Source organism: Bos indicus x Bos taurus, chromosome 13 (assembly GCF_003369695.1).
Source record: "Bos indicus x Bos taurus breed Angus x Brahman F1 hybrid chromosome 13, Bos_hybrid_MaternalHap_v2.0, whole genome shotgun sequence".
Lineage (NCBI taxonomy): Eukaryota > Metazoa > Chordata > Mammalia > Artiodactyla > Bovidae > Bos > Bos indicus x Bos taurus.
Window position 1 is genome coordinate 59,221,709 of NC_040088.1, and position 27,078 is coordinate 59,248,786.

At 44.4% G+C, this 27,078-nt stretch overlaps 1 protein-coding gene and 1 long non-coding RNA gene across 2 annotated transcripts in view; one reads left to right on the forward strand and one right to left on the reverse strand.

Annotated features, from left to right (window-relative positions):
• LOC113903591 overlaps positions 1-27,078 on the forward strand; it is a 331,888-nt gene that overhangs the window by 63,387 nt on the left and 241,423 nt on the right. The gene's annotated exons all lie outside the window — the stretch shown is intronic.
• Positions 791-25,637, reverse strand: MSRB2 (methionine sulfoxide reductase B2). The gene is made up of 5 exons (XM_027559979.1): positions 25,492-25,637; positions 18,104-18,204; positions 10,329-10,405; positions 2,777-2,924; positions 791-1,784 (listed from the first exon to the last, which is right to left on the reverse strand). Exons 1-5 carry the CDS (start codon positions 25,607-25,609, stop codon positions 1,680-1,682), a joined length of 549 nt encoding a protein of 182 aa, XP_027415780.1. The 5' UTR covers positions 25,610-25,637; the 3' UTR covers positions 791-1,679.

Consider the following 27,078-nt stretch of genomic DNA (forward strand, 5'->3'; position numbering starts at 1 on the left):
AAGAGCAGCCAGGCAGAACAGGGCTCATTTATTAATTTACAAATATGTATTAAATCTATTAGATTATAAATTATTAATGATAATTATCTCCATAGGCAGCAGAAAATTTCTGAGGTGACTAGAACTAAAGGGGATAAGATTCTTGTATTAGTTTTCTGCTGCTGCTGTACCAACCAACCACAAGCTGGGTGGTTTAAGACAACACATTCAGTATCTTGCAGTTACACAGAAGTCTGAAGAGCATCTCACCGGGTTATAAAATAGGTGTTGGTGGGGCTGCATTCCTTTTGGAACGCTGTAGGGGAGGAGCTGTTTTCTGGCCTTTTCCATCTCCTCGACGCTGTTCCCATTCTTGAGCTCATGGTTCTCTTCCTTCAACTTTCAAGCCAGCAAAGCAGCATCTCTCTGACCCATATTCCATCACCACCTCTCTCTGACCCCAGCCAGGAAAGGTTCTCTACTTCTAAGGACTCGTGATTAGAATGGACCCATCAGAGAATTCAGGATAATCTATTTCCCTGCATCAAGGTCTTTAATTCATTCACACCTGCACAGTAATACAGAGAAAAATGGAACACTTAAGCTTCTTTTCTGTCCATAAAGTTTCAAAGAAAATGATGTAAACGTTTTCAGTAACAAATCATTAAAAACTCAGTTCATAAAAAACACTTGAGTTGCTATTACCATTGATGTAACCAATAACTACGACCAGGTGATTTAATTATTTTTTGGCATTTGATTTAGTCACTTTTGTAAGAGAGAAAATTCACAGATTTAGACAAAAAGCAAACAAATTTTAGTAAATATTTTATTTGGACACTTTAAAGTTTAACTTTGTAGCCACGCGTATTCATTATCACTGAAATCTAGCGTATTCCCATTGAAATTTAGTTGCAGGTAGAGAGGTTGGAACCAGAATGTTCAAGACAGTTTATTAACGTTTTGGGAAAAAAAAAAAAATCATGCATCCCATGGATCTCCAGGCGTGCTCCCGAAACCCACCTTGTCCACAACTCTCCTCCTCCTCCTCCTCAATGCCTCCTTCTGTGCTGGAACTGTGGAGTACTCTAATGCCATATTTTCCTTCCTCTTTTCACTTGATCTCTCACCTGTATATGTCTGGGGAGAACTTAACTGTGATGGAAAGTTCAGGGTCGTTTTGTAGGAATATTTTTTTGGTTTATCCATCTGCCTCCAAGCATCCCTAGAGTCATGTCCTCTGGTCCAGGCAAAGCCCACAGAAGTCGATTTAGTGGAAACAGTTTTCCCTCTGTCATTTTGTGAAATTCTAGTCAAAGCCAGAGCCAGGGCTGAGTTGACTCCAGGTAGTAAATCAGAGAAGGTGTGGTTTGCGTGGTGCCAGCAGTGAACTTAGCTTTGGTTTGGTAGTTAATAAAACTACCATTCACAATGGGTAGTCATTCACATCGGGCTTCCCTGGTGGCTCAGACAGTAAGGGATCTGCCTGCAATGCGGGAGATCTGGGTTTGATCCCTGGGTTGGGGAGATCTGGAGAAGGGAATGGCTAACCACTCCAGTATTCTTGCCTGGAAAATTCCATGGACAAGGAGGCTGGCGGGCTACACCTCATGGGGTCACAAAAAGTCATTCACATAAGTTCTGCAAATTGAATTTGGAAGTGAGGGAGTGGCGAGGGAGGGAAGGGAACTCGGAGGTGGTCAGTGTTTTCTTGGCTTGAACCGGAGCGCCACACTGTTGATGCAGAACCTCTGCCCAGCAGGCCCAGGTCCGTCGGGGAACACATGGCCAAGGTGAGCTTCACACTGCAAGGAGAGCAGCCTCTGTCATCTCTCACCAGGGACAAGGCTCTTTAAGTAAAACCCAGACAGATGAACCCTACCTGGCGGGCCCACTCACGTCTTTGACCTCGGTGTTGGGGGAAAGTCTATTGTATCAGAATTTGATTCAGAAATGAAAGGATGTAGAGCGCATGGGGTGGTAAATAGCTCTCTACTTGATCAGTGAGAATGTAAGCAAGTGATTTAACTTAGGCCTTGATTTACTCATCTATGAAATGGGGATGATAATTATACCTACGTAACAGAGCTGTTATTATGATTCATTGATACAATAAATTGGGACTTCCCTGGTCCCAGTGCAGGGGGCCTGGATTCGATCCCTGGTCAGGGAACTAGATCCCACATGCCAAAACTAAGACCAGGGGCAGCCAAATAGATTAAAAAAAAAAAAGTAGTATCACAGTTCCTGAGTGAGTGAATCTTGTAGCCAGTATATTATTATTGTTTTTTTCACTGAAGACAAGACTAAGCTACATTTATCTGCTTACAAAACCAGAACATTTGAGTACCCAAAGATATCAAGTTGAATCTGCTGTCTGGATTTAAGCCACTCTCTCCTACCAGGCTCCCAGGAGAAATAAGCCCTGATGTCACCTTTGGTACTGCTCTGCTTATAGGCGACATGCTGCAGAGCGGGAAGGGGGCAGAGAGATGCCATCACCCTGGACCTTCCTGCCGCTCTCCCTGCACAACAGAATGTGAAGGGCCAGCTCCTTCTTTCAGACCCTCGCTCACTCCCATCTCTGCAAGGCTAGAACCAGGCAAGGCTCCTTCTTTAGTCTGCAGTGCTGGGAGTGATGGGAGAGAGGAACTGGTAGCAGCCCAGGAGAAACCCAAAGTGCTTCCATGACAAAAGCGCTCGCATCCATAACACCAGATGTGCAAGGACAAGTGAGCTCTCCACTGCACTCAGGAGGCACAGGGGAAAACAAAACACACAAAACAAAGACACCCACCTGCTTACAGACGACCTCTGTGCGAGCTAGTCCCAACGAGGTGTCCGCACGTCTCAGGATCCCCGTGTTACTCTCATCAGAGCCAGATGTCCCATGAGCCTCAGAGAACGAAGGCCATCCCGTGCCGGAGCAGAACTTCTTCTCAGAGCTGTGTTAGAAATCACGACACCTACAGCTGTGAAAACCGCTATGAACAAACAAAGAGCACTGTGTGCCCCAACCCACGTCTCTACAGAGCAGAAATTGATTCCCTTCTTCTCTGCCACATCTCAAGGCCAGTTCTCTGAACCACAGGGGTCTGCCCACCACACCTCCACTATTCAGGATGCTGTCTCGTCACGTCTAAGATTTCTTGTTCCTTTGATGTTGAAGGCATCCCTCTCAAGCTTCGACAAGGACCACAAACACGAGGAGCTTTGTGAACTGCTCCACGTTAGGAAACAGATTAAATGCCCAAGTTTGAAACGTAGGGAAGGGGGAAATTGAAATGAAACGAGTGGCCAAAGTGTTTAGCGTATCGCAGGTTCAGCGAGTCAGAGAAACGTGAGAACTGATCAAACAGCCATGTCAGCCACAGGAACTTTTGATTATCTGAACATAGAGCCTGACTGCCTTTGGGGATTCAAGAGATGCCTCTGCCACTTCTTAGCTGTGTGAAACCGGACGGGCTGCTTCCCTGTCCAAGTCACAGTGTTCTTACCTGTAACTTGGGGACAGTAACATCTACGTTATAGAGATGCTCTGAGGGCTTAGGGAGCTATGCAGTGGAGCACGTAGTGATTAATAAGCCTGGGCACCCAGACTCATCACTGCAGTGCAGTGGCCTTCCTGGGAAAGCCCCACAGGAATGAATGATGCTGGGGGTAGGGGGTGGGGAGAACAGAGGTGCCAACAAAAGGGGGAGGAGGGCAACAAGCAGATCTACTCATCAGAGACCCACTCTAAATACTTTGTTACATGAACTCCTTTTCTTTCTTTTTAAAAAAAATTTTGGCCACACTTTGCAGCATGTGGGATCCTAGTTTCCCTAAGTAGGGATTGAACCTGCGTCCCCTGCATTGGAAGCAGAGTCTCAACCGCCGGACCACCAGGGAAGTCCCCAAAGATGAACTCCTTTACATCATGCTAGAAAAACAAGTTTCAGAAATTTAAATGGCAGGGGAATGGCTCTGTCTATCTGGGGGAGAGACAAGAAATGAATTGTAAAGTCTGCAAAACAAAAACTGAGTGAAAAGAGGGGCAAAGTGGCAAATAATCAAACCCCTAGACCACGAGCACAGACGGAAGCTCAGTTTAGAGCGCAAACCCAGCAGAACGAGTCTCGGGTAGGTCAGTGACTCAAACACTCCGGTCCCGGGACCCGATACTAAAAAATTATCAAGGATCTCTGAGAGCTTGGTTTACATGAGTTGTGCCTATGAGCAGTTAACAAATTAGAAATTATGAGTGAGAGTTTTAAAGACATTTATGCGTTGAATTATTTTTTAAAATAATAAATTCATTATAGGCTAACACAACCTATTGTTACAACAGATAATTCTGTTTTCCAAACTGAAACAAACATTTAGTGGGATGAGTTGCACTGTTTTATGACTCTGCAAATCTCTTTTAAAAAAATTAATTTGTATTGGAGTGTCGTTGCTTTGCAGTGTTGTGTTAGTCTCTACTGTACAGCAAAATGAATCGGCCACACACATACAAACGTTCTTTCTGTTTTTGGATTTCCGTCCCATTTAGGTCACCACAGAGCACTGGATAAAGTCCCCTGTGCCGTACAGTAGGTTCTCACTGGTTATCTGTTTTACACATAGTATCAATAGTGTATATATATCAACCCCAGTCTCCCAGTTTGTCCCAACCCCCCTTTCCACTTTGGTATCCATATGTTTGATCTCTATGTCTGTCTCTATTTCTACTTTTTGCAAATCTCTTTAAGGTCTAGCCTTAAAAAAATGACAACTGAATCTCCAGATGTGCTCATGCATTCAATCTGCTGCAGCATTGTTTTGACTGAAGTGTAGGAAGAGGGTGTAGTCTCTTGGACGTGTGGGTGTGTGCTAAGTTGCTTCAGTCATGTCTGACTCTGTGCAACCCTATGGACTATAGCCTGCCAGGTTCCTCTGTCCACGGGACTCTCCAGGCATGAGTACTAGAGTGGGTTGCCATGCCCTTCTCCAGGGGATCTTCCCAACACAGAGATCGAACCCAGGTCTCCTGCGTTGCCAGCAGATTCTTTACCGTCTGAGCTACTAGGGAAGCCCCAGTCTCCTGGATACACAGAAAAGAAAGCACCTTGTAGAGCCCTGGAAAGATCCCAGAAACTCAGGTACAGCTCTGAGGTTGACTTCTGAGAGCCTGGGGTGTGAATCCGGGCTCTGGTATGTCTGTACGACCTTGGCAAGTTATTTAACCTCGTAAAGTCTCTGTTCCTTCGTCCACAGAATAGTAACAGCATTGTTACCTCACAGGGTTGCAGAGGATTGACCAAGATGCTTTCTTCATTTAGCGTTTTTACCATCGTGTTGGACACATGGTACCTAAGTTAGTGGTTATGATTTTTTAAATATCATTATTATTAGTAGTAACAGGTATCCATGAAATTTTTGCAGCTGTGGGTCCAATTAGAAGTGTCTGCACATTCAGACTGGGGCTTCCTAGGTGGCTCAGTGGTAAAGAATCTGCCTACCAATGCAGGATATGTGGGTTCGAGCCCTGGGTCAGGAAGATCCCCTGGAGAAGGAAACAGCAACCATTCCAGTATTCTTGCCCGGAGAATCCTATGGACAGAGAAGCCTGGCAGGCTACAGTCCACAGGGTTGCAAAGAGTTGGATACAACTGAGCACATGTGCACACACCTATTCAGACTGGGTTCTCTGCAACCCCTTTTCTTTTCCAAGGGTTCAAAAATATTCATCTGAGCCACTTTGGTCCGGGGAAAAACATTTTAAATATCCTTTAATCATACCTTTTCCATCCTCAACATTATATATAAACTAGTGATCATTAAAGCAAATCTGATAGAGAATTATGAATATAATAATTTTTTTAATGAATGACTCTAAGACTAATAAAAAGTCATTTAAAACGTTTTATGGGAAACAATAAACTTTTATTGATGCAATTAACAGAATCTGGAGATTTTACCAGGTAATATGAGAGGCCCATAATATATCATTTAAGAGGGAAAACTTAAATATTAAGGGCAATTAGAAATTGCAATATATATATTTAAATGATTAGCAGATTGTAAGGCCCGCCCTTGAGAAACTAAAACCATTCTGGACCATCTTTACTCTTAAAGGGAGTAAAGATGTATATTATGTATACTCTTTCAGGGATTCCTTTTATTTAGTTTTGTTATATGTTTATTTGCTTTGTTTTTGTCATTGTTTCTAGAAACTCCATGGCCCCCAAACCAGCAGCAAGAGGCACTTGGTGATAACTGACAATCCTCATGGTAGAAGAATTCCCATTCATTTCGAGGAATCAGGAGCACAGAAAAGGTTAACAATGTTACCTAGTTCCTACAACACGTGGGGTGCCAGGATATTCTGTAAAAAGGGAACTAACATCAGGCTCTCAGTTTCCTTCTATTCTAAAAAGATTTATGACCGTCAAAAGTGTGATCTCACAGTAGATTTTAATAAACACATCCAGAATTGTAGAGGAGGAAGGAAAGGGAATAGAGGAAGGGGTCGAAGTCACATAATTCCAAGGTTAATGAAGTGACAGTCTGGAGTCCAGTGCTCTTGACCTGGAAACCCTGAATCAAATGACTCTGAGTTGGAGAGTCAGCAGCTCCCCTGAACCATACTGGTTCAGCTCGAAGGGAAGTCTGCAGGCATCAAGGAGCCCAGTGGCCAAGGGGCTGTGATCCCTCATCCACTTGATTTCTTAACTGTTTAGTTTTGGTTGATTTTTCACCTCCTTTTGACTGTGTGCGAGTATTTGAAGGGATGTTCATTTCTTCTATACCCCTGTTCTCTATTACTGAGGATGGAGACTGGGGATGGGAAGAGAGGGAAAATGAGAGGTCCAACAAGAATCCTGACAGTTATCTACCCTCTTGAATGGGAAGCACTGTCAGGAATATAGTCTTCATTTATAGATTCTCATTAATTAGAAGAGATTTCTTAGGAGTTCCTCATTATCAAAAACACTTTCATGTATAAGGCCCTAAGAAGGCTCTGTCTGTAAGAATCTCATTGCTAACATCTATCTGGTGCTTGGCATGTGTCAGGCATTGCTCTGCTGGTTTCATGTGTATTAATGCATAACTCTGTTCCGTGAACTTCCTGATGTTCAAGCTGGTTTTAGAAAAGGCAGAGGAACCAGAGATCAAATTGCCAACATCCTCTGGATCATGGAAAAAGCGAGAGAGTTCCAGAAAAACATCTATTTCTGCTTTATTGACTATGCCAAAGCCTTGGACTGTGTGGATCACAATCAACTGTGGAAAATTCTGAAAGAGATGGAAATACCAGACCACCTGATCTGCCTCTTGAGAAATTTGTATGCAGGTCAGGAAGCAACAGTTAGAACTGGACATGGAACAACAGACTGGTTCCAAATAGGGAAAGGAGTACGTCAAGGCTGTATATTATCACCCTGTTTATTTAACTTATATGCAGAGTACATCATGAGAAACGCTGGACTGGAAGAAACACAAGTTGGAATCAAGATTGCCTGGAGAAATATCAATAACCTCAGATATGCAGATGACACCACCTTTATGGCAGAAAGTGAAGAGGAACTAAAAAGCCTCTTGATGAAAGTGAAAGTGGAGAGTGAAAAAGTTGGCTTAAAACTCAACATTCAGAAAATGAAGATCATGGTATCCGGTCCCACCACTTCATGGGAAATAGATGGGGAAACAGTGGAAACACTGTCAGACTTTATTTTTCTGGGCTCCAAAATCACTACAGATGGTGACTGCAGCCATGAAATTAAAAGACGCTTACTCCTTGGAAGGAAAGTTATGACCAACCTAGATAGCATATTCAAAAGAGACATTACTTTGCCAACAAAGGTCTGTCTAGTCAAGGCTATGGTTTTTCCTGTGGTCATGTATGGATGTGAGAGTTGGACTGTGAAGAAGGCTGAGCGCTGAAGAATTGATGCTTTTGAACTGTGGTGTTGGAGAAGACTCTTGAGAGTCCCTTGGACTGCAAGGAGATCCAACCAGTCCATTCTGAAGGAGATCAGTCCTGGGATTTCTTTGGAAGGAATGATGCTAAAGCTGAAACTGCAGTACTTTGGCCACCTCATGCGAAGAGTTGACTCACTGGAAAAGACTCTGATGCTGGGAGGGATTGGGGGCAGGAGGAGAAGGGGACGACAGAGGATGAGATGGCTGGATGGCATCACTGACTTGATGGACGTGAGTCTGAGTGAACTCCGGGAGTTGGTGATGGACAGGGAGGCCTGGCGTGCTGCGATTCATGGGGTCGCAAAGAGTCGGATACGACTGAGCAACTGATCTGATCTGACCAGTTATTCCTCCCAATAGCTTTATGAGTTCAGGACTACTAACATGCTCATTTTACCGGTGGGGAAAGCAAGGCACAGAGGGGTTAAGAAAGTTGCCCAAGGTCACACAGCAATTAAGCCAGGATGCATATCTACAGACTTCACCACTCTACTACATTGTCTCTCTTATAAACAAATGCATCTTTAATAGCACAGAAGATTCTAGAACATAAAAGATTCTTATGAATATATTCTTATTTTTCTCAGACTAAGCTGCAGGAGGAAAAAAATAGAACAAACTCAAAAATCCTTAAGAAATGAAAATGGAAACTGCAGCTAAAACTAAATGATTAAAAAGAAACAAATAGGTTGGCAGATTGGCAGGTCAGTAAACTAGCCACTTGCTGAAAGGGCTTTTGGAGACCTTTTGGATGGTTTTATTAGTCTTGGCTGCCGTGAAGATGGTCACTCAACTTCTTTAATTTGGACTAGCATTGGTCTTTCAAGTTTAAATTACCTTAAATGAAATAAGATAAAAAATTCAGTGTTTTAGTCGCATCAGCCACATTTCAGGTGTTCAATAGCCACACGTGATTAGTGGCCACCAAAGTGGATGGAGCAGATATAGAATATTTCCAGCACTGCAGAAAGTTCTACTGGACAGAGGTTTTTGCTCTGGTCTCTCCAGTCCCTCCCCTGCCCCAACACTCTGATTCCCCAACAGAGCCTGCGAGGTGCCCATGCTGGGCACTGGGTAGGAAGAAAGTGTCATCTTCACAGGTGCAGAAACTGGAACACCAATGAAGTCAAAACAACAAAAACTAAAATGGAGGAACATGTTCTCGCAAGGATGATGGTCAAAAGCTAGAAACAGAACCTCTGGCTGCTTACTGCAGTCACAAAGCCATCTTTTATATGTTTACAACATGGTTGTTTGGCTAAAAGCAGGTTGGCCATCTCAAGTCCCACCCCTCCCCCTTTAAACAGAACCAAAGGTCAAACAGTAACTAGTGGTTCAGAAATCTGCATGCATTTTACCACTGCCAGCTCCCCCAGGCCATCTTCTCAGCCTGACTGCCATCTTTGCTGTTTCTTCACCAGCCACTGACAGAGTGAATGAATCCCGGCGAAGGCCTGCCCTTCTGTGAGCATGAGGGAAAATCAATCCTGATCGTTGCTCATCTTTGCAGGCGGGGTTTGGCTTTCCAAATTCAGCCCCCATTAGCAGCCAGCAGCCCAGGAAAGCCCAGTCTGCTGAAAACCCAGAGCACATAATGAAGCACTGCCTAATGGCAGATTCACAGACCTGGCTTGATTTATATTTTATTCTAAACCAATTTAGGGTTGATGCAAAAGAAATAAAAAACATCTTTGAACTTCTGAAAAATGGGACTTCAAAGATGTTTTCCTTTCTTCTTCATCGAATCTACTTTTTTTAGACTGTTTCCTGCATGTCTAAACAAAAAAGCCTTTGTTGAGAGATTTCAGATCCTGATTGACTTAAAAGAGGCTTTGAAATCAAGGGACAATTAAATTTACTTTTAGCTATATAGAAGAGGCATGGTATTCACTACTGTCAAGCACTGTGGGGAATCCATCCTCATAAAATTCTACATTTCCTAAATTAAATTATAAACCCATTTTTTCCCTGGGAGAGATATAGTTTTAATCACATGGGTCAAGCAAATACCATTATGGTTTAGATGTCTTTAAATACTTTCCCAGGGAAAAACTAATAGCTTTATCTTAAGGTGCCCACCAAGTTTTTTTTTTTTTTTTTTTTGGTTTGCTTTTTGCTATTCTTGCAGATACAGAAAGAAAGACTATAGGCTAACATGTTAATGCTATAAATAATAACAAGACAGGCAAGAATCTTAATGAACAGCCCTCCTTATAGTAACCAAGTTAATCAGGAATGAAAACCATGGGATGTATTAGGTTGGTCAAAAAGTTTGTAAGATCCTATGGAAAAACCCAAGTGAATTTTCTAGCCAATCCAATATTTATCCAAGGCCCCAAAAGACAGAGCGGTATGAATTTTGAGGCTCACTCTCCTTTGGTACCTCTTGGTCTTTATCTCACCTGAAGAGCGGGCTGTCGCAACACACACAGTGATACATCCCTGGTTCCTTGTTATTCAGGTAGATCCCACTGAAAGGCTGAAAGTAAATGAGATATATCACTGTTCAGGTTTCTCATAACACCAGCAGGACATGATACAGCAGATCTAAATCCAAGATTAAGTTCTCCAATAAAGGAATTTTTGTACTAATTTCACAAAGTGCAAGTATCACTGGAGAGAAAATTACAACATGCCCAGTGGAGCAGTCTGCAGGCTTGTTTACGACTGGCCTTTATTGTGCCAAATATTCAAATTATGACCTTAATAATGCTTTGTATTTATATAGCACCTTTCATCCAAGAGCATCAAAGCCTGTGAAAAAGCAAGAGAATGGGCCTCTGGATTGTGTTAGATCTCGGCCTCCATTTCAAAAGTTAATACAACAGGAAACTAGTCCACTGACTAAAGCACTCTGAAATCTCCAATTAAAGATGGTGATAGATACATTAAAAAGCAAAGCTCAGTGAGATTGGGGTTATGCCTTTAATATGCTTCACGTGGTGTTTAGGGTACTTCATACTGAATAAATGCTAAATAACGAGCGAGATTCTCCCAGTGCCTAAATTACTACTTAGATGAAATTACCACATTAAATTGTGGCTTAAGGAGTTTGCAGGTTCCGAGAACAGCAGACTTCAATCAATGAGTGAGCCAAGACTACTATATATATTTTTAAATGTTATTTGGTAAACTGATCTCATTGTTTGGAACAAACAAAGACCATTTTTGCCCAATTCCATCTTCTCTATAAAAGAAATTTCAAGAAAGAGAAACTGTTGCATGAGCCTCCTGTGAAAATCCACAAGCAGTGGCTGGTGGCAGGCACTGTCCTACTCTTTGGAAGAGAAGCTGAACACGGGATGGGTCACTGAGTCCCAGAGCTGATTCAGGAAACAAGCGGCCCCTTCAGCCCTCTCTAGACAAATCCCCAGTCAAACATTCACATTCCCATGGTCGGAGTAACAGCACATTTTCAGGGAGCAGCATAACAGTCAATTTCAAATTAACCTACTGAGCCCACCATCTGGGCACACTTGGATGTCTTCCCTCTCTAAAATCTCTAAACTTGGCTACAGACATCTAACAGTGGTGAGCTGGTCTTTTTCTGGCCTGTCCCCTTGAAGGCTTGCACCTCACGCTGGCACAAAGGGTATCTGGGATGAAAAGGAAGTTTCGCTTCTCTCCCACCTGGGCTGAAGAGACAAACATGCCAAAGGGCTACCCAGATGTGAAGCTGATCTGGAAATGCCTACTTATGGGATCCGGACAGCATGCTAATATTCACAATATAATGTTTGTTATTGCAGGGACAGTTGGAGAGAGGAAGTGACAGGGAACTGGTAACCACAGTAAGTTAAAAAATCAGACATAAAAGGATCCTTTGCTGACATATTTTATGACATGACATCTCTCCTCTGCCTCCTTGCCTGATTTCCTACTGTCTACCCTCTCACCCTTTCTCCTTAATTTTATACAAGTCCTGTCATATTATTTAGGGCCACACCCAGCTTCTATTTCATTCTCTCATTCCAGTAATACTTGAAAACCAAGTGTGTAGCCAATGCTGCACTGGGTACTAAGGTTGCAGAGATGGAAAAACAAAACAGAACTACACTAACCATGGTTCCTGCACCAGGAATTTGCTACCAAGTCGGGAAGAGATGTGAGCTGGCAGTGGTCACAGCATGTGACCGCAGTTCTGATGGGGAGGTTAGCAGCGAGTGGCGGGTACCACGAGTCCCTTTACTACTAGGGAAGTCTTCATGAAACCTTTCTGGACCAGGTCATATATGAGATGTCTGAGATCAGGGTTTTCTTTTTCTTTAACCTTTTATCATCATTATTTTTCATTGCATGGCTGACTAGTGTTTATTACAGGAAAATGCCAAGACACTAAAGTGAGTTTTGAAGGATGAGAAGGAGTTAATCAGATAAAGGAGTTAATCAGATAAAGAAATTTCAGACAGAGCAGCCTGGGCTGGGCTCACGTCACAGAACACAGCAATGTGGAGGAGGAAGAAGAGGTTGCTGGATAGGCAGGGAGGGCCAGATCATAGCAGCTTTAATCAGACCATGCTTGTTGTTGTTCAGGCGCTCAGTCATGTCTGACTCTTTGCCATCCCATGGACTGCAGCACACCAGGCTGCTCTGTCCTTCACTGTCTCCTGGAGTTTGCCCAAACTCATGTCCATTGAGTTGATGATGCTAAAGAGTTAAAGTGCCAGCTTACTGAAAATGGAAAGCCACTGGAAACTTTTAAACTGGGTGCACACACAATCAGAGCTGGTTTTTAGAAGGAGCACTCAAAGGACAGTCAAACGGCCACCAGTTCAGGCCTGGATTTAACTATGGCAAGAATAGTGGAAATAACAAAATGAGGACGGATTTAAGAATTGTTTTGAAGAGAGAACTGAAATGAGTGACTGTACGGGGAGGTGGTCAGAGACAGAGACAAAAAGATACCCCTTCCCCGGTTTTCAAAATCTATCCTATGGACTAAATGTTCTGCACTGCCATGGACTGTAGCCCACCAGGCTCCTCTGTCCATGGAATTTTCCAGGCAAGAATACTGGAGTGGGTTGCCATCTCCTCCTCCAGGGAATCTTCCTGATCCAGGGATTGAACCTGTGTCTCCTGCACTGCAGATGGATTCCTTACTGCTTTACCACAGAGAAGCCCCTAAATGTTTGTGTATCTCCTCCAAATTCATGTTTAAGCCCTAACCCCCAAGGTGATGGTATTGGAAGTGAGGCCTTTGGGAGGTGATTAGTTCATAAGGGTGGAGCCCTCAAGAGTGGGATTAGTGCCCTGGGAAGAAGAGACATGAGAGGGATGAGCTCTTTCTCCCCAACGTCAGGACATGGCAAGAAGGTGACCATCTGCAAACCAAGAAGAGAGTCCTTATCAGAACCAAATTGTTTGGCACCTTGATCTCGGATTTCTCAGCCCCCAGAACTGTGAGCAACAAATGTTTGTTGTTTAAGCACCCTCGTCTGTGACATCCTGCTAGAGAAGCCCAAACTAAGACTATGTGCGCACCAACGCAGCCTTTCCCTTCTTTGATCTTGTTAATACTACACACCTGTTGGAAACGGATGATACACTTAAATGATTTGCAGGTTATTTCACAGAGAAATATTTACAAAGATGGGGACAGGGCCGATGGATACCAGCCAGGGAAGGTGAAGCATCTCTGGGCCAGTGACTGAGAACACACTGCCCTACTGGCCTGTGAGGCACAGAGTGGGCAGAACCCATGAGGCCAAAGCTGGAAGGGTGGGTTGCCTGCGGGGGTGGGGGATGGGGAGGCTGCAAGCTGCGTGGGAGGAACACAGCCCCAATGGACCCTTGATGCCTGTTTTTCTACTGTGTCCTCTGATCTTGCTGGCATCTCCCAGGGGCCAAACTCAATCAGGAGTCAAGAGGGCAAGGGAGCTGCTTAGCCTTCCCAGAGTTCAGAGCAGAGTGAAGCACGTGGATGGCAGATCTGGAAGGCAAACAGTAACCTGGACAAAACCTAGCTTCTACTGACATTCGAGATGGGCTCCATAAAGGATAGAAATGGTATGGACCTAACAGAAGCAGAAGATATTAAGAAGAGGCGGCAAGAATACACAGAAGAACTGTACAAAAAAGATCTTCATGATCCAGGTAATCACGATGATGTGATCACTCACCTAGAGCCAGACATCCTGGAATGTGAAGTCAAGTGGGCCTTAGAAAGCATCACTACGAACAAAGCTAGTGGAGGTAATGGAATTCCAGTTGAGCTATTTCAAATCCTGAAAGATGATGCTGTGAAAGTGCTGCACTCAATATGCCAGCAAATTTGGAAAACTCAGCAGTGGCCACAGTACTGGAAAAGGTCAGTTTTCATTCCAATCCCAAAGAAAGGCAATGCCAAGGAATGCTCAAACTACCGCACAATTGCACTCATCTCACACGCTAGTAAAGTAATGCTCAAAATTCTCCAAGCCAGGCTTCAGCAATATGTGAACCGTGAACTTCTAGATGTTCAAGCTGGTTTTAGAAAAGGCAGAGGAACCAGAGATCAAATTGCCAACATCTGCTGGATCATCAAAAAATCAAGAGAGTTCCAGAAAAACATCTATTTCTGCTTTATTGATTATGCCAAAGCCTTTGACTGTGTGGATCACGATAAACTGTGGAAAATTCTGAAAGAGATGGGAATACCAGACCACCTGACCTGCCTCTTGAGAAACCTATATGCAGGTCAGGAAGCAACAGTTAGAACTGGACATGGAACAACAGACTGGTTCCAAATAGGGAAAGGAGTACGTCAAGGCTGTATATTGTTACCCTGCTTATTTAACTTAAATGCAGAGCACATCATGAGAAATTCTGGGCTGGAAGAAGCACAAGCTGGAATCAAGATTGCGGGAGAAATATCAATAACCTCAGATATGCAGATGACACCACCTTTATGGCAGAAAGTGAAGAGGAACTAAAAAGCCTCTTGATGAAAGTAAAAGAGGAGAGTGAAAAAGTTGGCTTAAAGCTCAACATTCAGAAAACTAAAATCATGGCATCTGGTCCCATCACTTCATGGGAAATAGATGGGGAAACAGTGGAAACACTGTCAGACTTTATTTTGGGGGGCTCCAAAATCACTGCAGATGGTGATTGCAGCCATGAAATTAAAAAAAGCTTACTCTTTGGAAAGTTATGACCAACCTAGATAGCATATTCAAAAGCAGAGACATTACTTTGCCAACAAAGGTCCGTCTAGTCAAGGCTATAGTTTTTCCAGTGGTCATGTATGGATGTGAGAGTTGAACTGTGAAGAAAGCTGAGCGCCAAAGAACTGATGGTTTTGAACTGTGGTGTTGGAGAAGACTCTTGAGAGTCCCTTGGACTGCAAGGAGATACAACCAGTCCATTCTAAACGAGATCAGTCCTGGGTGTTCATTGGAAGGAATGATGCTAAAGCTGAAACTCCAGTACTTTGGCCACCTCATGTGAAGAGCTGACTCATTGGAAAAGACCCTGATGCTGGGAGGGATTGGGGGTTGGGGGAGAAGGGGACGACAGAGGATGAGATGTCTGGATGGCATCACCGACTCAATGGACATGAGTTTGGGTGAACTCCGGGAGTTGGTGATGGACAGGGAGGCCTGGCATGCTGCGATTCATGGGGTTGCAAAGAGTCGGACACGACTGAGTGACTGAACTGAACTGAACAGACATTTGACTTTTTAAAAAAATACTTATTTGACTGCACTGGATCTTAGTTATGGCACGTGAGATCTTTAGTTGTGACATGTGAACTCAGTTGCAGCATATGGGATCTAGTTCCCTGACCAGGGATTGAACCTGGGTCCCCTACCAACCAGGGATTGAACCTGGGCCCACAACCAACCTTGGTTGTGTGGAGCCTTAACCACTGGACCACTGGAGAAGTCCCTGATATCTGATTTTTAGTTACTGCTCAACTAGTCTGTGAACCCCCTTGTCGCACTTGGCAGAGGGCTAGCAGGTTACTGCTGCCCAACAAAAAGCACATGCAACTGAATTTTAATTTTGAGTCACCAAATAGAAGGCTGAGGTGTTTCCCTTCTCTTTTCTTAGCCTCATGGAGCTTATGGAAGCTTATCGTTCTGCAGCATTCTAAAAAGTTACATGTGGAAATGAATCAACTGAAAGGGATTTATAACATTACTTAAAATAATGGATGATGCTCATTTTGTAAAATGGCCAAATGCAGAGTATAACACACCATCTGTCTGAGAATCCCACGTATTTATTCTCCTAAACATCTGGCAGCTTATCTTCAGGCTACCACTTCCAACTCCAAACCCTGTGTGGCTCTGCCCTTCAGAATAGGGCTGACTTACAGTGCTCTGGGAAGACACACAACTGCTCAGGGAATCACAGGTAGCTCTCTTGTGCTATCTGCATAATGGCTAGTATAAGTATCTTTCCTGGGCTTACCTGGTGGCTCAGTGGTAAAGAATCCATCTGCCAATGCAGGAGATTCAGGTTCAAATCCTGGGTTAGGAAGATCCCATGAAGGAGGAAGTGGCAACCTGCTCCAGTACTCTTACCTGGAGAATCCCATGGACAGAGGAGCCTGGTGGGCTACAGTCCATGGGGTTGCAAAGAGTTGGACATGACTGAGCACACACACACATAAGGATTACCTGCTCTATGCTGGGCTCTTTTCCAGGCACTGGAGACCCAGCCGTCAACAACACAACTGACCAGCTAAACAACAACAACAGTCTCTTTCTGAGGAAGCCTTTATTAAAACCCTACCCACAGGAAGTTTTCAAAAATAGCAGTATTTCACCAGAATCTATGGGATCTTCTGGTCTGTCTAATGACTTTGGATTGGCAGTGAAGTTGAAGGTGAGACCATGATTATATGGCTCCAGCACATGGATAGCTTACCTGAATTTTGCAGGGACCGCTAACTTCAAAGATATAAATATCCTACAACATTCAAAACTGCTGTGCTGTGGTCCACTCTAGGGGGTCTGCTTCACAAATGAAAATATCTACTAACCTGGCTCCATAGCTATTTTCCAGTGGTCATAATTGGGCCTAAGACAAATGACTTGCTGTGAAACTCAGCGTGGTAAAAATGGTACTATACTGAGTAACCACTGAGGGCTGCTTTCTCAGGAAAGGGAAGAAAGCTGAGGTTATTGAAGACAGTTTCAGTAATATGTCCCCCTCTTGGCCTGCAGTGGTTCAACAGTCCCAACGCCTGATTTTTTGAGTACCCACTACCTGCAGGATATGTCATGTATTGGACGGCAGGTACTGAGCAGGGAAAACCCAGCTTGGGGCTGGGGAAAGGCTTCCCTTTGCAGGTGAGACTAGGGCCAAGAGCTGAAAGGTGGGTTTGAATGGGTTGGAGTTCGGGGAGGACAGAGGGTGAAAGGGCCTGAAGTGGGGAAAGCCCCGGGTCTTGGAGCTAAACGAGGAAAAGTGGCCAGATCTGAGGATGGACGTGGGAGGTAGGGACCAGAGCTTCAGGGCCTTATTAGCCACTTTAAACTTTTTTCTTTTACTTTGAAAACAAGAATTTAGAGTAGGGGGTGATGTGGTCATATCCATTTTCAAATGATCTCTTTGGCGGCCGGGAGGAGAATGGCAAGGTGAGGAGCAAGGACAAATGTGAGGAGCACAGCTGAGGCAGCTGCTTTTGAACCCAGGATGGTGGGGCCTGGACCAGCCTACAGGGGCGAGCAGTGGAGAGAAGCAGGGTGATGAGACAGTCATTCAGGAGGCTGAGTGGGTGGACTGGCCGCGGGAGGGCAATGTGTCTAGAGAGAGGTTTCTGGCTTGCGTAACTGGATGGATATTCATGGCCAGAGGAGAGCAGTGGAGGGTGCCAGATTAGTAAAGAAAATGATGTTTTTGTTTTTTGTTTTTTTTTTAATTTTAATTGGAGGGTAATTACCTTATAATATCGTGATGGCTTTTACCATACATCAACATGCATCGGCCATAGGCATACATGTGTTCCCTCTCGCCTGAGCCCCCCTCACACTCCCCACACCCCTCCAGGCTGTCCCAGAGCACTGGCTTTGCATGCCCTGCTTCATACATCAAACTCCCACTGGCTTTCCTTGTACATATGGGAAGGAGAAGGTGGGGTGATCTGAGAGAACAGCACCAGGTTAGGTTTTGTAGTGAGATCGACTCCAGTCTGTCCTGCGCCACACCCAACACATCTACTCAGAAACCGTAAACAAGTGTAGCTTACCGGCTCCGTCCCTTTTTCTCTCGTGACATGGAACTGCTCTGGTGTCAGCTTCTTCTGCCACTCACTCTTGGAGAGAGCCGGCTGACGTTTTATAAGAGACCCTGTATTGTTAAACAGGAATTTCAAAACAGTGAAAAAAGCAAGGAACACTGAGTTTGACTTCCTTGGATTTGTCTAAGAAAATTTAGGTATTTCCCCAAAGAATTAGAGTCATGCCTTCACTACAGATATTTTATTTTAATTGTTTCTTTGTATTTCATTGCATTGTTTAGACTCTCAAAATAACTACTGTATAAGAATGTATTTAATAGCAGTGGTTGACAAATTGCAAATTATTAGATGGGTGCTATTGGCTTCAAATGATGTCTTTGATCAAGTTTTGGATTTTTATATATTTTTATATTATTAAAATATATTTTGCTTCAAGAAAATACCCAGGAAGGCACAATGACCTTTTCTTGCTAAGCCTCTCTCCTGAAGTGCACCAGTTCCCAACAGAACACACCATAACGTCCCCTTCGCTCCCAACCTTTCCTTCTTCACAGAGACCAGAAAGTTCAGGTACAAAATGCTTTAATTGACTCATTAGCTTAGTAAGAGATGAGTAATAAGCAGAGAGCCAGTTTTCCAATTGTACTGGGGCATGGAAGTTAAAGAGGCGGCTGAAATATGAAATAAAGCAGAATAAATTCTCCTTGGTTTGCTGAGGGTAGAAATCAATCCCTCTTCCATTACTACATTCAAAGGAGTATTTCCTGTCAGGATACAGCTGGGAGTAGCTGTGAGACTGGAGAGAAAAGATCGTTGAGCCAGTGGGTTATTAAAACCCTCTTCCTTGCTGGTTTATAAAGATATCTCTGATTTTGTTCATCAAAGGAGGTCTCTATTAAAAATTCTTGTGTGAAAAAAAGAAGACTCCTACAGCACACATTCCTGAAAGGGAAGCTGAGACCTACCATAGTCTATGTTTGGGCTTCATGGTTTTTATCCACTTGTGTCTTCCTTTCTTCCCTTCCTATAGCTTCTATGTTACTTTTCTTCCCATGAGTATAAACAAAGTAACTAGGATAATACTCTCTTTGGCCAAAGGGTTGGGGGCGGGGGTGGGAAGTCTAACGTCTATTATAATGTTCTAATCATCCAATGTTAAGAATATGAAAGGATCGTATCATCTGCACACCTCAACTTACACAAAAGAAATCAGAGTAGTGATCGAAGGCTTTATTAGGAAGGTGGCCTTTCGGCACAGAGTTGAAGGAAATGTAAACAAACACATCAGATGAATACCTGGAGGACCACTGCAGGCAAGAGGAGCAACAGGCTGGGTGTGCCTGGCATGTCCTATGAACAGCAAAGAGGCCCGAGCGACTCGGGTGGAGCCAGCAGGGAAGGTTAATAGAAATGAGAACAGACAAGCAATGGGGCCCAGATCACTTAGAGCCTTGAAGACTATTATTTTAATCAATTAGTTAAGGCTCTGTTGGGTCTTCTCTAATTGTGGTGAGTGGAGACTATGTTTCATTATTGTGTGAGGGTTTCTCATGGCAGGTGCAGAGCACAGGCTCTAGATTCGTGGGCTCAGTAGTTGTGGTGTACAGGCTTAGCTGCTTCAAGGCATGTGGGATCTTCCCAGACCAGGAATCAAACCCATGTCCCCTGCACTGGCAGGTGGATTCTTAATCACTGGCCCACCAGGGATGTTCAGGCCTTGAAGGCTTTTGTAAGAACACTGGCTTTTGTTCTCAATGAGTTTGGAAGGCAGTGGAAGGTCAGCAGAGGCATGGAATGAATCTAACATATTTTAAAAGAATTAGTGGCAGACATTCCAAAAAAAAAAAAAAGAATCAGGGTAAAGGCTGAAGCAGGAGAACCATTACAGAGGCCGGCCAGCTCTGAGAACTGTGGCAGCGTCCGTCACGGCTGCAGTCTGATCATGTTTACTTCTTCCACCTGGTGGGGGTTTCAGTGTCTATAAGACAGCTCACAGGCTATGGCTCAGAATATTATCTGTATCCCTTGCTGAAAGGCAGAGACCTGGCTTGGGGTTGCAGCAGTGTAGTGGCTTAGAAGTGATCAGTCGGTGGACACAGTCTGATGGCAGAGCGGGGGCATCTGCCGATGGGCCAGTTGTGGAGGTGAGAGAAAACAAAGGTCAAGAGTCATAAACCACAGCTTCTAGGCTCTGGAAGTTGGGGAAGACTTCAGGAGGAGTAGGTTTGGAAACACGGTTTTGAATTTGTTAACTTTTAAAATGCCATTCAGGTATTCAGGTGCAGGTGTCAAGTATGGCTATATGGATACACAGAGGGAGAGGTCTAAGGTGGAAATGTGAACTTTAGGATTCCTCAGCCTGAAGCTGTCTTTTATCTTGGGGGGCTGAAAGATTCTCAAGTCAGTGAGTGTAGACAAAACAGAAAGGCCTGAGGATTGTACTCTGAGGCTCTCCTCGATATACAGGCTGAAGATACATGGAGGCAAGCAGGGAGGTGGGAAGGAAACTGAGAGATGCAGTGTCCTAGTGAAATGGAGCAGGATCCTATGGTCCTTCCCCAACATGTCCTCAGTCTGCCTTTTGTCTGTGAAATAACTTTAGCCAAACAATAAGTTTAATCAGGAACTTCCCTGGTGGTCCAGAGGCTAAGACTCTGAGCTCCCAGTGCAGGGAGCCTGGGTTCAATCCCTGGTCAGGGAACTAGAGCCTACCTGTCACAACTAAGATCCCAGAATAGCGAAATAAGTATATTAAAAAAAACACAATATTTAATCAGAGAAGTGAGAAAATACAGAAACAAAAGAAAACAGTCAAATGAGACAAAATAATAATAATTTAGTCATTTAAGCAAAGTCAATGACTTTTAGTTCCTTCTCGAGGGATACAGATAATATTCTGAGCCATATAGCCTGTGAGCTGTCTTATACTGAAACCCCCACCAGGTGGAAAAAATAAACATGATGATCAGACTGCAGCCATGACATAAACTACCGCAGTTCTCAGAGCTGGCCTGGAAATAGGAACAGACCTACCCTGGAACTGAAGATGAACTGTGCTTGAAACAATCAATGACACTGATTAGATCACCGCATAAGCAATTTCAAGATGACTGTCAGAGCTGACTGTGCTGTTTCTGCATGTAGCCCCCTCCCATCACCTACAAAAGCTCTTGCCCACTGAAGGGGGGCGCAGGAGTCAACCTGGGGACAGGAGTCCTCCTTGCACATGCCCCGCCAAGCCCAGGTTGCGGGCCTCTGCAGTTAAGCAAACTTTCCACCATTCTCGCCTCTATTAGCTTTTGAGCAGCGAGCAGCGGGACCCTACTTTCAGTTAGGCTTTTCGGCTCTCACCATGGGACCGCTGCGCTCTCCCAACACCTGGCTCGCGGGATTTTCCTGAGCAGTGCTGCGGCCATGACGACGCGCCAGAGTGGCTGTGAGGAACTGCTGCTCCTGGCTTGCTGGCCCCAAGAGGCGGATATGAGAGGACGTTCCTAGCAGCTGCCGAATCCGTTTTGTTTTGGGGATCCTCCCTGTTTCTCCGCTGCTCGGCACTGGCTGTACATACACTTTTCCTCGGTGGAATGGAAACGTGTCTGGATGAGCTGATGAGACCCAAGACCCAGTAAGTCAGTCCACCGGTGTGCAGCCGGGCTAACTTCTCTTTGAGCACAAAATACTATTTGGGCATTTCGCCAATTGGTTCTGACATGGGTATGATGTTGAGGCGCGTTTGTGTTGGGGACTCATGTATTGGTTATTGTCTTGAAGATTTGTGACAGTTCTGTCTTCTGGTGTGTGAGTGTATATTCCATTTGTGTGATTGGTATCTTTCTTGTCTTTTATAAAATGGGAGATTTGGTTCAATTTATTTGAAAAATTTTAGCTATGAGATTATGATTAAAGAAAAAGATAATTTTTTCAACAACATATGGCAACAGTATTCTTTAGACTCCAAGAAAAAAAATGGATTATGAAACTTCTGAAATTCCCAAACTGGTTCTTTTTGCATATGCAGTTATGTACATATGTACATAAGTCTGCCTTACATATGTAATTAAAGTTACTAAAAATGATGAGGAAGCACTTCAGTGTGTAAAGCAAGTGGGATACGTGTTGGTGAGAGGAGGTATAAAGAATGGAGGTTATTTTTTGTTGAGGAAAAATGATGATAATAATGTTGTCCTGGAGCTGGTTGTGATCTCTGAGGCGAGAGCAGTGAATGGTTCTGAAGAGAAAGCTGCTTCCTGACCAGGAATCGAACCTGGGTAACCTGGATGAAAGCCAGGAATCCTAGCCAGCAGACCACTAGGGGCAAGAGGTTAGAAGCAAAGTGGTCCTGGCTCTTTCCCTCATTTGAAAGCAAGAATGTTTCAAGGAGGCAGAACTGTAAAAACAGGTACAAAGTTTATCATGAGTACACAGCACAATAAGTGGGAGGGCATACAGATAAATCATTTATTTAAGACAGAAGAAGAAATACACAGCTGGAGAGAAGGGGCATGGGCACTCTCTCTAACGAGGAGGGCATAAGAAGTAAGGCAGAAATACCCACCCAGAGAGGAGTGTGGGTGTCCTAAATGATAAGCCAGTAAAAAGGTGATTTAAATCCCTTAATTGGATAGTCCTTCCCCATCTTTGTTTACATTTGGCCAATTATTTTTTTTCCACAACTGACTGGTCCTTGGACCCTCCCCACGATGAGTGCGCAACTTTTTGCTAAGATGGATCCCATCGCAGAAGCCTGAGGGTGCCTGTCCATGCTTATTATAGGGTGGGGCCCCCTCCCTTTTCCACCCCCAAGAAGCCTTCCGCGCATGTGTAGACAGGGAAGTTTTCTTTGACCTCAGGAGTCGACACCTTATCTCTTTAGCCGAGCTCAGTTTTTGCCACTAGCTTGTCACTGGAGGGTTTGGGTGAGAAAAAACCTTGAATTTTATTCCACTTGACAAACACCAACTGTGCACCCCAGGGGCCTATGCATCTCCTACCTCAGTTGTTTCTGGATGGGGACAACTCATATGGATACAAAGAGTGACAAAAGGTTTGTGAAAAAAGGGAACTTTGAGAAGAGTTTTATTTGTTGTCAGGAGTGATTAAGATTAGACTGGATTTAATTAGGTAAATATACTTTGTTATTAATAGTAAGCTGGTATAAAAGTAGAATTTGGTTTTCTTTCTCCTTGTTAAGAGATAAAAACTTTACTGGAATATTGAGGTGCTTCTGACAACAGATTGTAAGTTTCTTTCTCAAGCTAACTTTGAGTATCCCAAAGGGCCTATAGGCATCTCAGAAGAAATGTTAAAATAACTAGGATTATTTGGTATGTTAAATTATATGGAAAACATTTGATTAACTTTCAGGTCATAATGCTGAACTGGGTGAGAAATTTAAAGAATTCTAATGGAAAGCTACTGTTTTGCTTCAAAGCATATTTTTGACCCCAACGTTTGGGATGGAAGTTATCACAGAGTATAATTACTTACGATGTGTACCACTGCTGGTTTTGAGTTTACTGCTAAAAGTACACGTACAATGCTTGAGTGACAACTTTATATAAGTGGTAAAATGTATAGACTATAAAATGTCTTCCTGTCAGCATCTCTCTGTACTTGTTATGTCTGATTAGTTTTCCCTCAACGTGGGTAATTAAGTACACAGCACAGGGTTAAATATAGCTACACTTTTATCCTTTCCATTCATTTATGTAATTATAACTAATGCTTATTGTATACCTACTAAGCACCAATATTGTGATAAAACATGTTTAGTTTTTTCATTTATTCTGTATAATAACCCTACTATCATCATTACCCTTATTTTACAAAGAAAAAAAAACAGGCTTATGCTTACCAAGTTCAAGACATGCTCAAAGACACACAGCCAGTGGGTGTGGCACCGTCAGCACTGAAACCCCTTAACCACGAAACTATCAGCTGCCTATCATTCTCAATGGTTGCCTACTAGTTTGTTGAATTGAACTTTCACGGTTTACTTAAGCATTCCTTAACTGACAGACATTTGGGTTATGGCCAGTTTCTCCTTCTTAAGAGTAGTGCTGTTAAAAGCATCTCTGCACATATAACTTTGTTCTTCTTTTGAATTATTTCCTTAGAATAAATTCCCAAGAGTGGGTGTCTGATAAGTGAGCAGTTCCTGTTAAGTATTGGTGTCGGGCCAAATTTTAATGTTGCTGAAGAACCGCAGATTCCAGGGCAATTTATTAGGCTGTTTCCGACAGCACTAAGTACAAATATAAAGGGCAAATTTCCGCTGAAACCACCACCCTCTAAAGGGGAATGAGGAGGGCTCCAGCCCAGAACTGTGATGCCTGAACCACCACCTGTGGTTCTCAGGAAGTCAACACTTAGCACTGAGTGGGCAAAGAACAGATAGGAGATTAGCTGACTAGAGACACCAGGAGTGGTCTGAGGTCCGTGACCCCAAGTCATATTTGATCAGCTCTCATTGCACCCTGCCAGGGCTTTTATTTATTTAACACTACATTTTGAAATTTTCAGGGGATAAAAAGAATTCCGAGTGACTGGGTACATTTATAGCACAGATATTTATCTTTAAATATCTTCAACGGACACATAACAAATGGATTCCAAGATGGGCTAGCTAGGGCAGCTGCCCAGAAAGGCAATCAACACATGGCACTGTGTCCCCCAAACTGGACATGAAATACAGCCAGCTGACCCAAGATCCCACTAGAGTCGCCTTTAGTGACTCTGTACTAAAGGATGAGGTGTCAGCGTGCCCCAATCCCACAGAGCAGCCAAAGCCATGTGGCAGAAGAAACGCACACTTTCCCCCGGTCTGTGTCACAGCCACTGACTAACGATGGTTATCGGGTTAGAGGGGGGAAGGGATTACGAGTCCCCACGTTCCCCCTGGGTCCTGGAAACACAGATATAGAGATCAGGGAGCAGATCCACAGGCATGCAAAGTTAGAACTGCCTGCTTCTGAAACGCGGAAGGCAGCAGGCATAACTGGACGAGGGGGACAGTGTAGTTAACAGAGCAGTGGGTGGCTGCAGCAGAGAGCGCTCTGGGCGGGCTGCTCAACCAACACCGCCGTCCTTCACCTGGAAGCCCGGCTCCAGAGTACATTTTATACAAAAAAACAAAACAAGTATGTGTGCACGTGGGAGGGGAGGACTTGTACTTTTCCACAAACCCTCATACGGGTCAGGGACTCCCCCGCCCACGCCCCTTCAAGTTTACAGCCCGCAGTACTTAGATGGCAGGGGGTGGGCGGGCAGGAGCCCCGACGGAGCTTCCGGAGAATGGACGAGTCAGATCCAGGACCAGCCGGCTGGGGCCCCCCGAGACCCGGCAAGCGAACAAAAATTGAAAGCCGGGAGGTGAGGGCGGGGCCTGCAAGGCCTACCTGCTTGCGGGGATCCAGCACCTGCGCGGAAGCCGCCGCAGTCCGCTCGGCCCCGCACAGCCCACCCGGGCGCCTCGCGGAGGGTTAGGCCCCGCAGAGCCCGCAGGAGGCGCGCCATGACGCTGAGCGCGGCCGGGCGGAGCCCACGCCACGGCCCCGCCCACTCGCGTAGAACCCGCCCCCGTCTTCGAGACTCGGCTCCGCCTCCTCCTTTCCACTCCTTTCGGCACTACAGCCACCGCGAAGCTCCGCCTATTTTTAACCTTCCTGAACTCCTGTCCCCGCACTCCTCCCCTTCCTCCATCCCTCCTCCTAATCCCTCTCTGCTCCTGTCCCTACCTGCCTCCCCTTGGCCTTCTCTGGTACCCTCTACTCAGGTACCACCCCCCACCTCCCTGCGTGCCTCCCCCACACCCTTCCCTGCACCCTTGCTGCTCCTCCTCTGGTCCCACCTAGCTGCATGCATTCCCACTCTGCTCCCCACCCCCAGCCCACTAATCTGTTTTAGTTGGTTTGCGTTTTCTAGAATTGCTTATAAATGGAACCTTTTTTTTTTTGCGGGGGGGGGGGGGGGTCTGGTTTCTTTCATGCAGAATAAATGTCTTGACACTCCTTCCAGTTTTTGCATGTAGCAACCGTTCATTCCTTGTTAGTGCTGAGTACTATTCCATTTGTAGCTGTATCACATGTATTTATCTAGTCATTTGTTGATAGATATGTATATAGTTAACAATTTTTCCTTATTAGAGATGAAACTGCTGGGAACATTTCTGTACAAATCTTTGTGTTACCGACCACAGTTCTTGGACTAGAAATTGATAAAGAGGCCAGATAAGAAATTCAGACAAGGCTTAACTGGGACTTGTGCTGCAACAGGAGAGAGTGAAAACAAGTAACAGGTACCCTTGATCCCTCCCTGAGCAGGGGTGAGCTGCTTCCTTATATGGAGTGAGGGTAGGGGCGGGTCCAGGGGTCATGCTGGAGGGGTTCTTTGGGTGGTTTGCCCACCCTCTTGATGGTGCTGTGTGCAGGGTGTATGCGCAGTACCCTGGTTTGCTCCTGGCTCCTCAGCAATGGCAGTTGTGTTTTTGGTCTTTTTGTACCTTGTTGTTCATAATTTGTGCCAATTGCATGCCCTTATTTTTTAGTCCCTTATAGTTTCTTTGTATTTTGTTGCTGGAGGAGACATTTGTCCAGATGCAAGCACTATAGCAAAGCGATCGGAGTCCCAGGTCCCAGCCTGTCTCATTTGTATAAACATGTGATTTCCTTTCTCTTGGGTAAATAACTGGAAATGGAATGACTAGGTCATAAGATAAGTGTAACTTTTAAAAACTACTAAAATGTTTTCCAAAGTGGTTGTTTCACCTTCCATTCTAGGGAGGCCCACCAGTCTTACAGACCCCACCAAGGCTCCTGTCTTCCAGAAACACCCTCACAGATACACCTAAATTATATTTAACCCGTTGCCTGAAAATCTGCTGGTCAGTCAAATTGACCCATTTAATTAACCATCACAGTCCCAAATTGGAAAAATAAATAGGAAAACAATAAGGGGAGTGATATAATAATCTACAAAGATTTACT

What these genes read in the sequence shown, in the direction of transcription:
- MSRB2 (XM_027559979.1), bottom strand. Translation starts at nt 25,609, where the DNA reads ATGGCGCGCCTCCTGCGGGCTCTGCGGGGCCTAACCCTCCGCGAGGCG. An exon ending in TGCTGGATCCCCGCAAGCAG is followed by an intron (nt 18,205 to 25,491) that starts GTAGGCCTTGCA and finishes TTAACAATACAG; the next exon opens with GGTCTCTTATAAAACGTCAG. An exon ending in GAGAAAAAGGGACGGAGCCG is followed by an intron (nt 10,406 to 18,103) that starts GTAAGCTACACT and finishes ATTTACTTTCAG; the next exon opens with CCTTTCAGTGGGATCTACCT.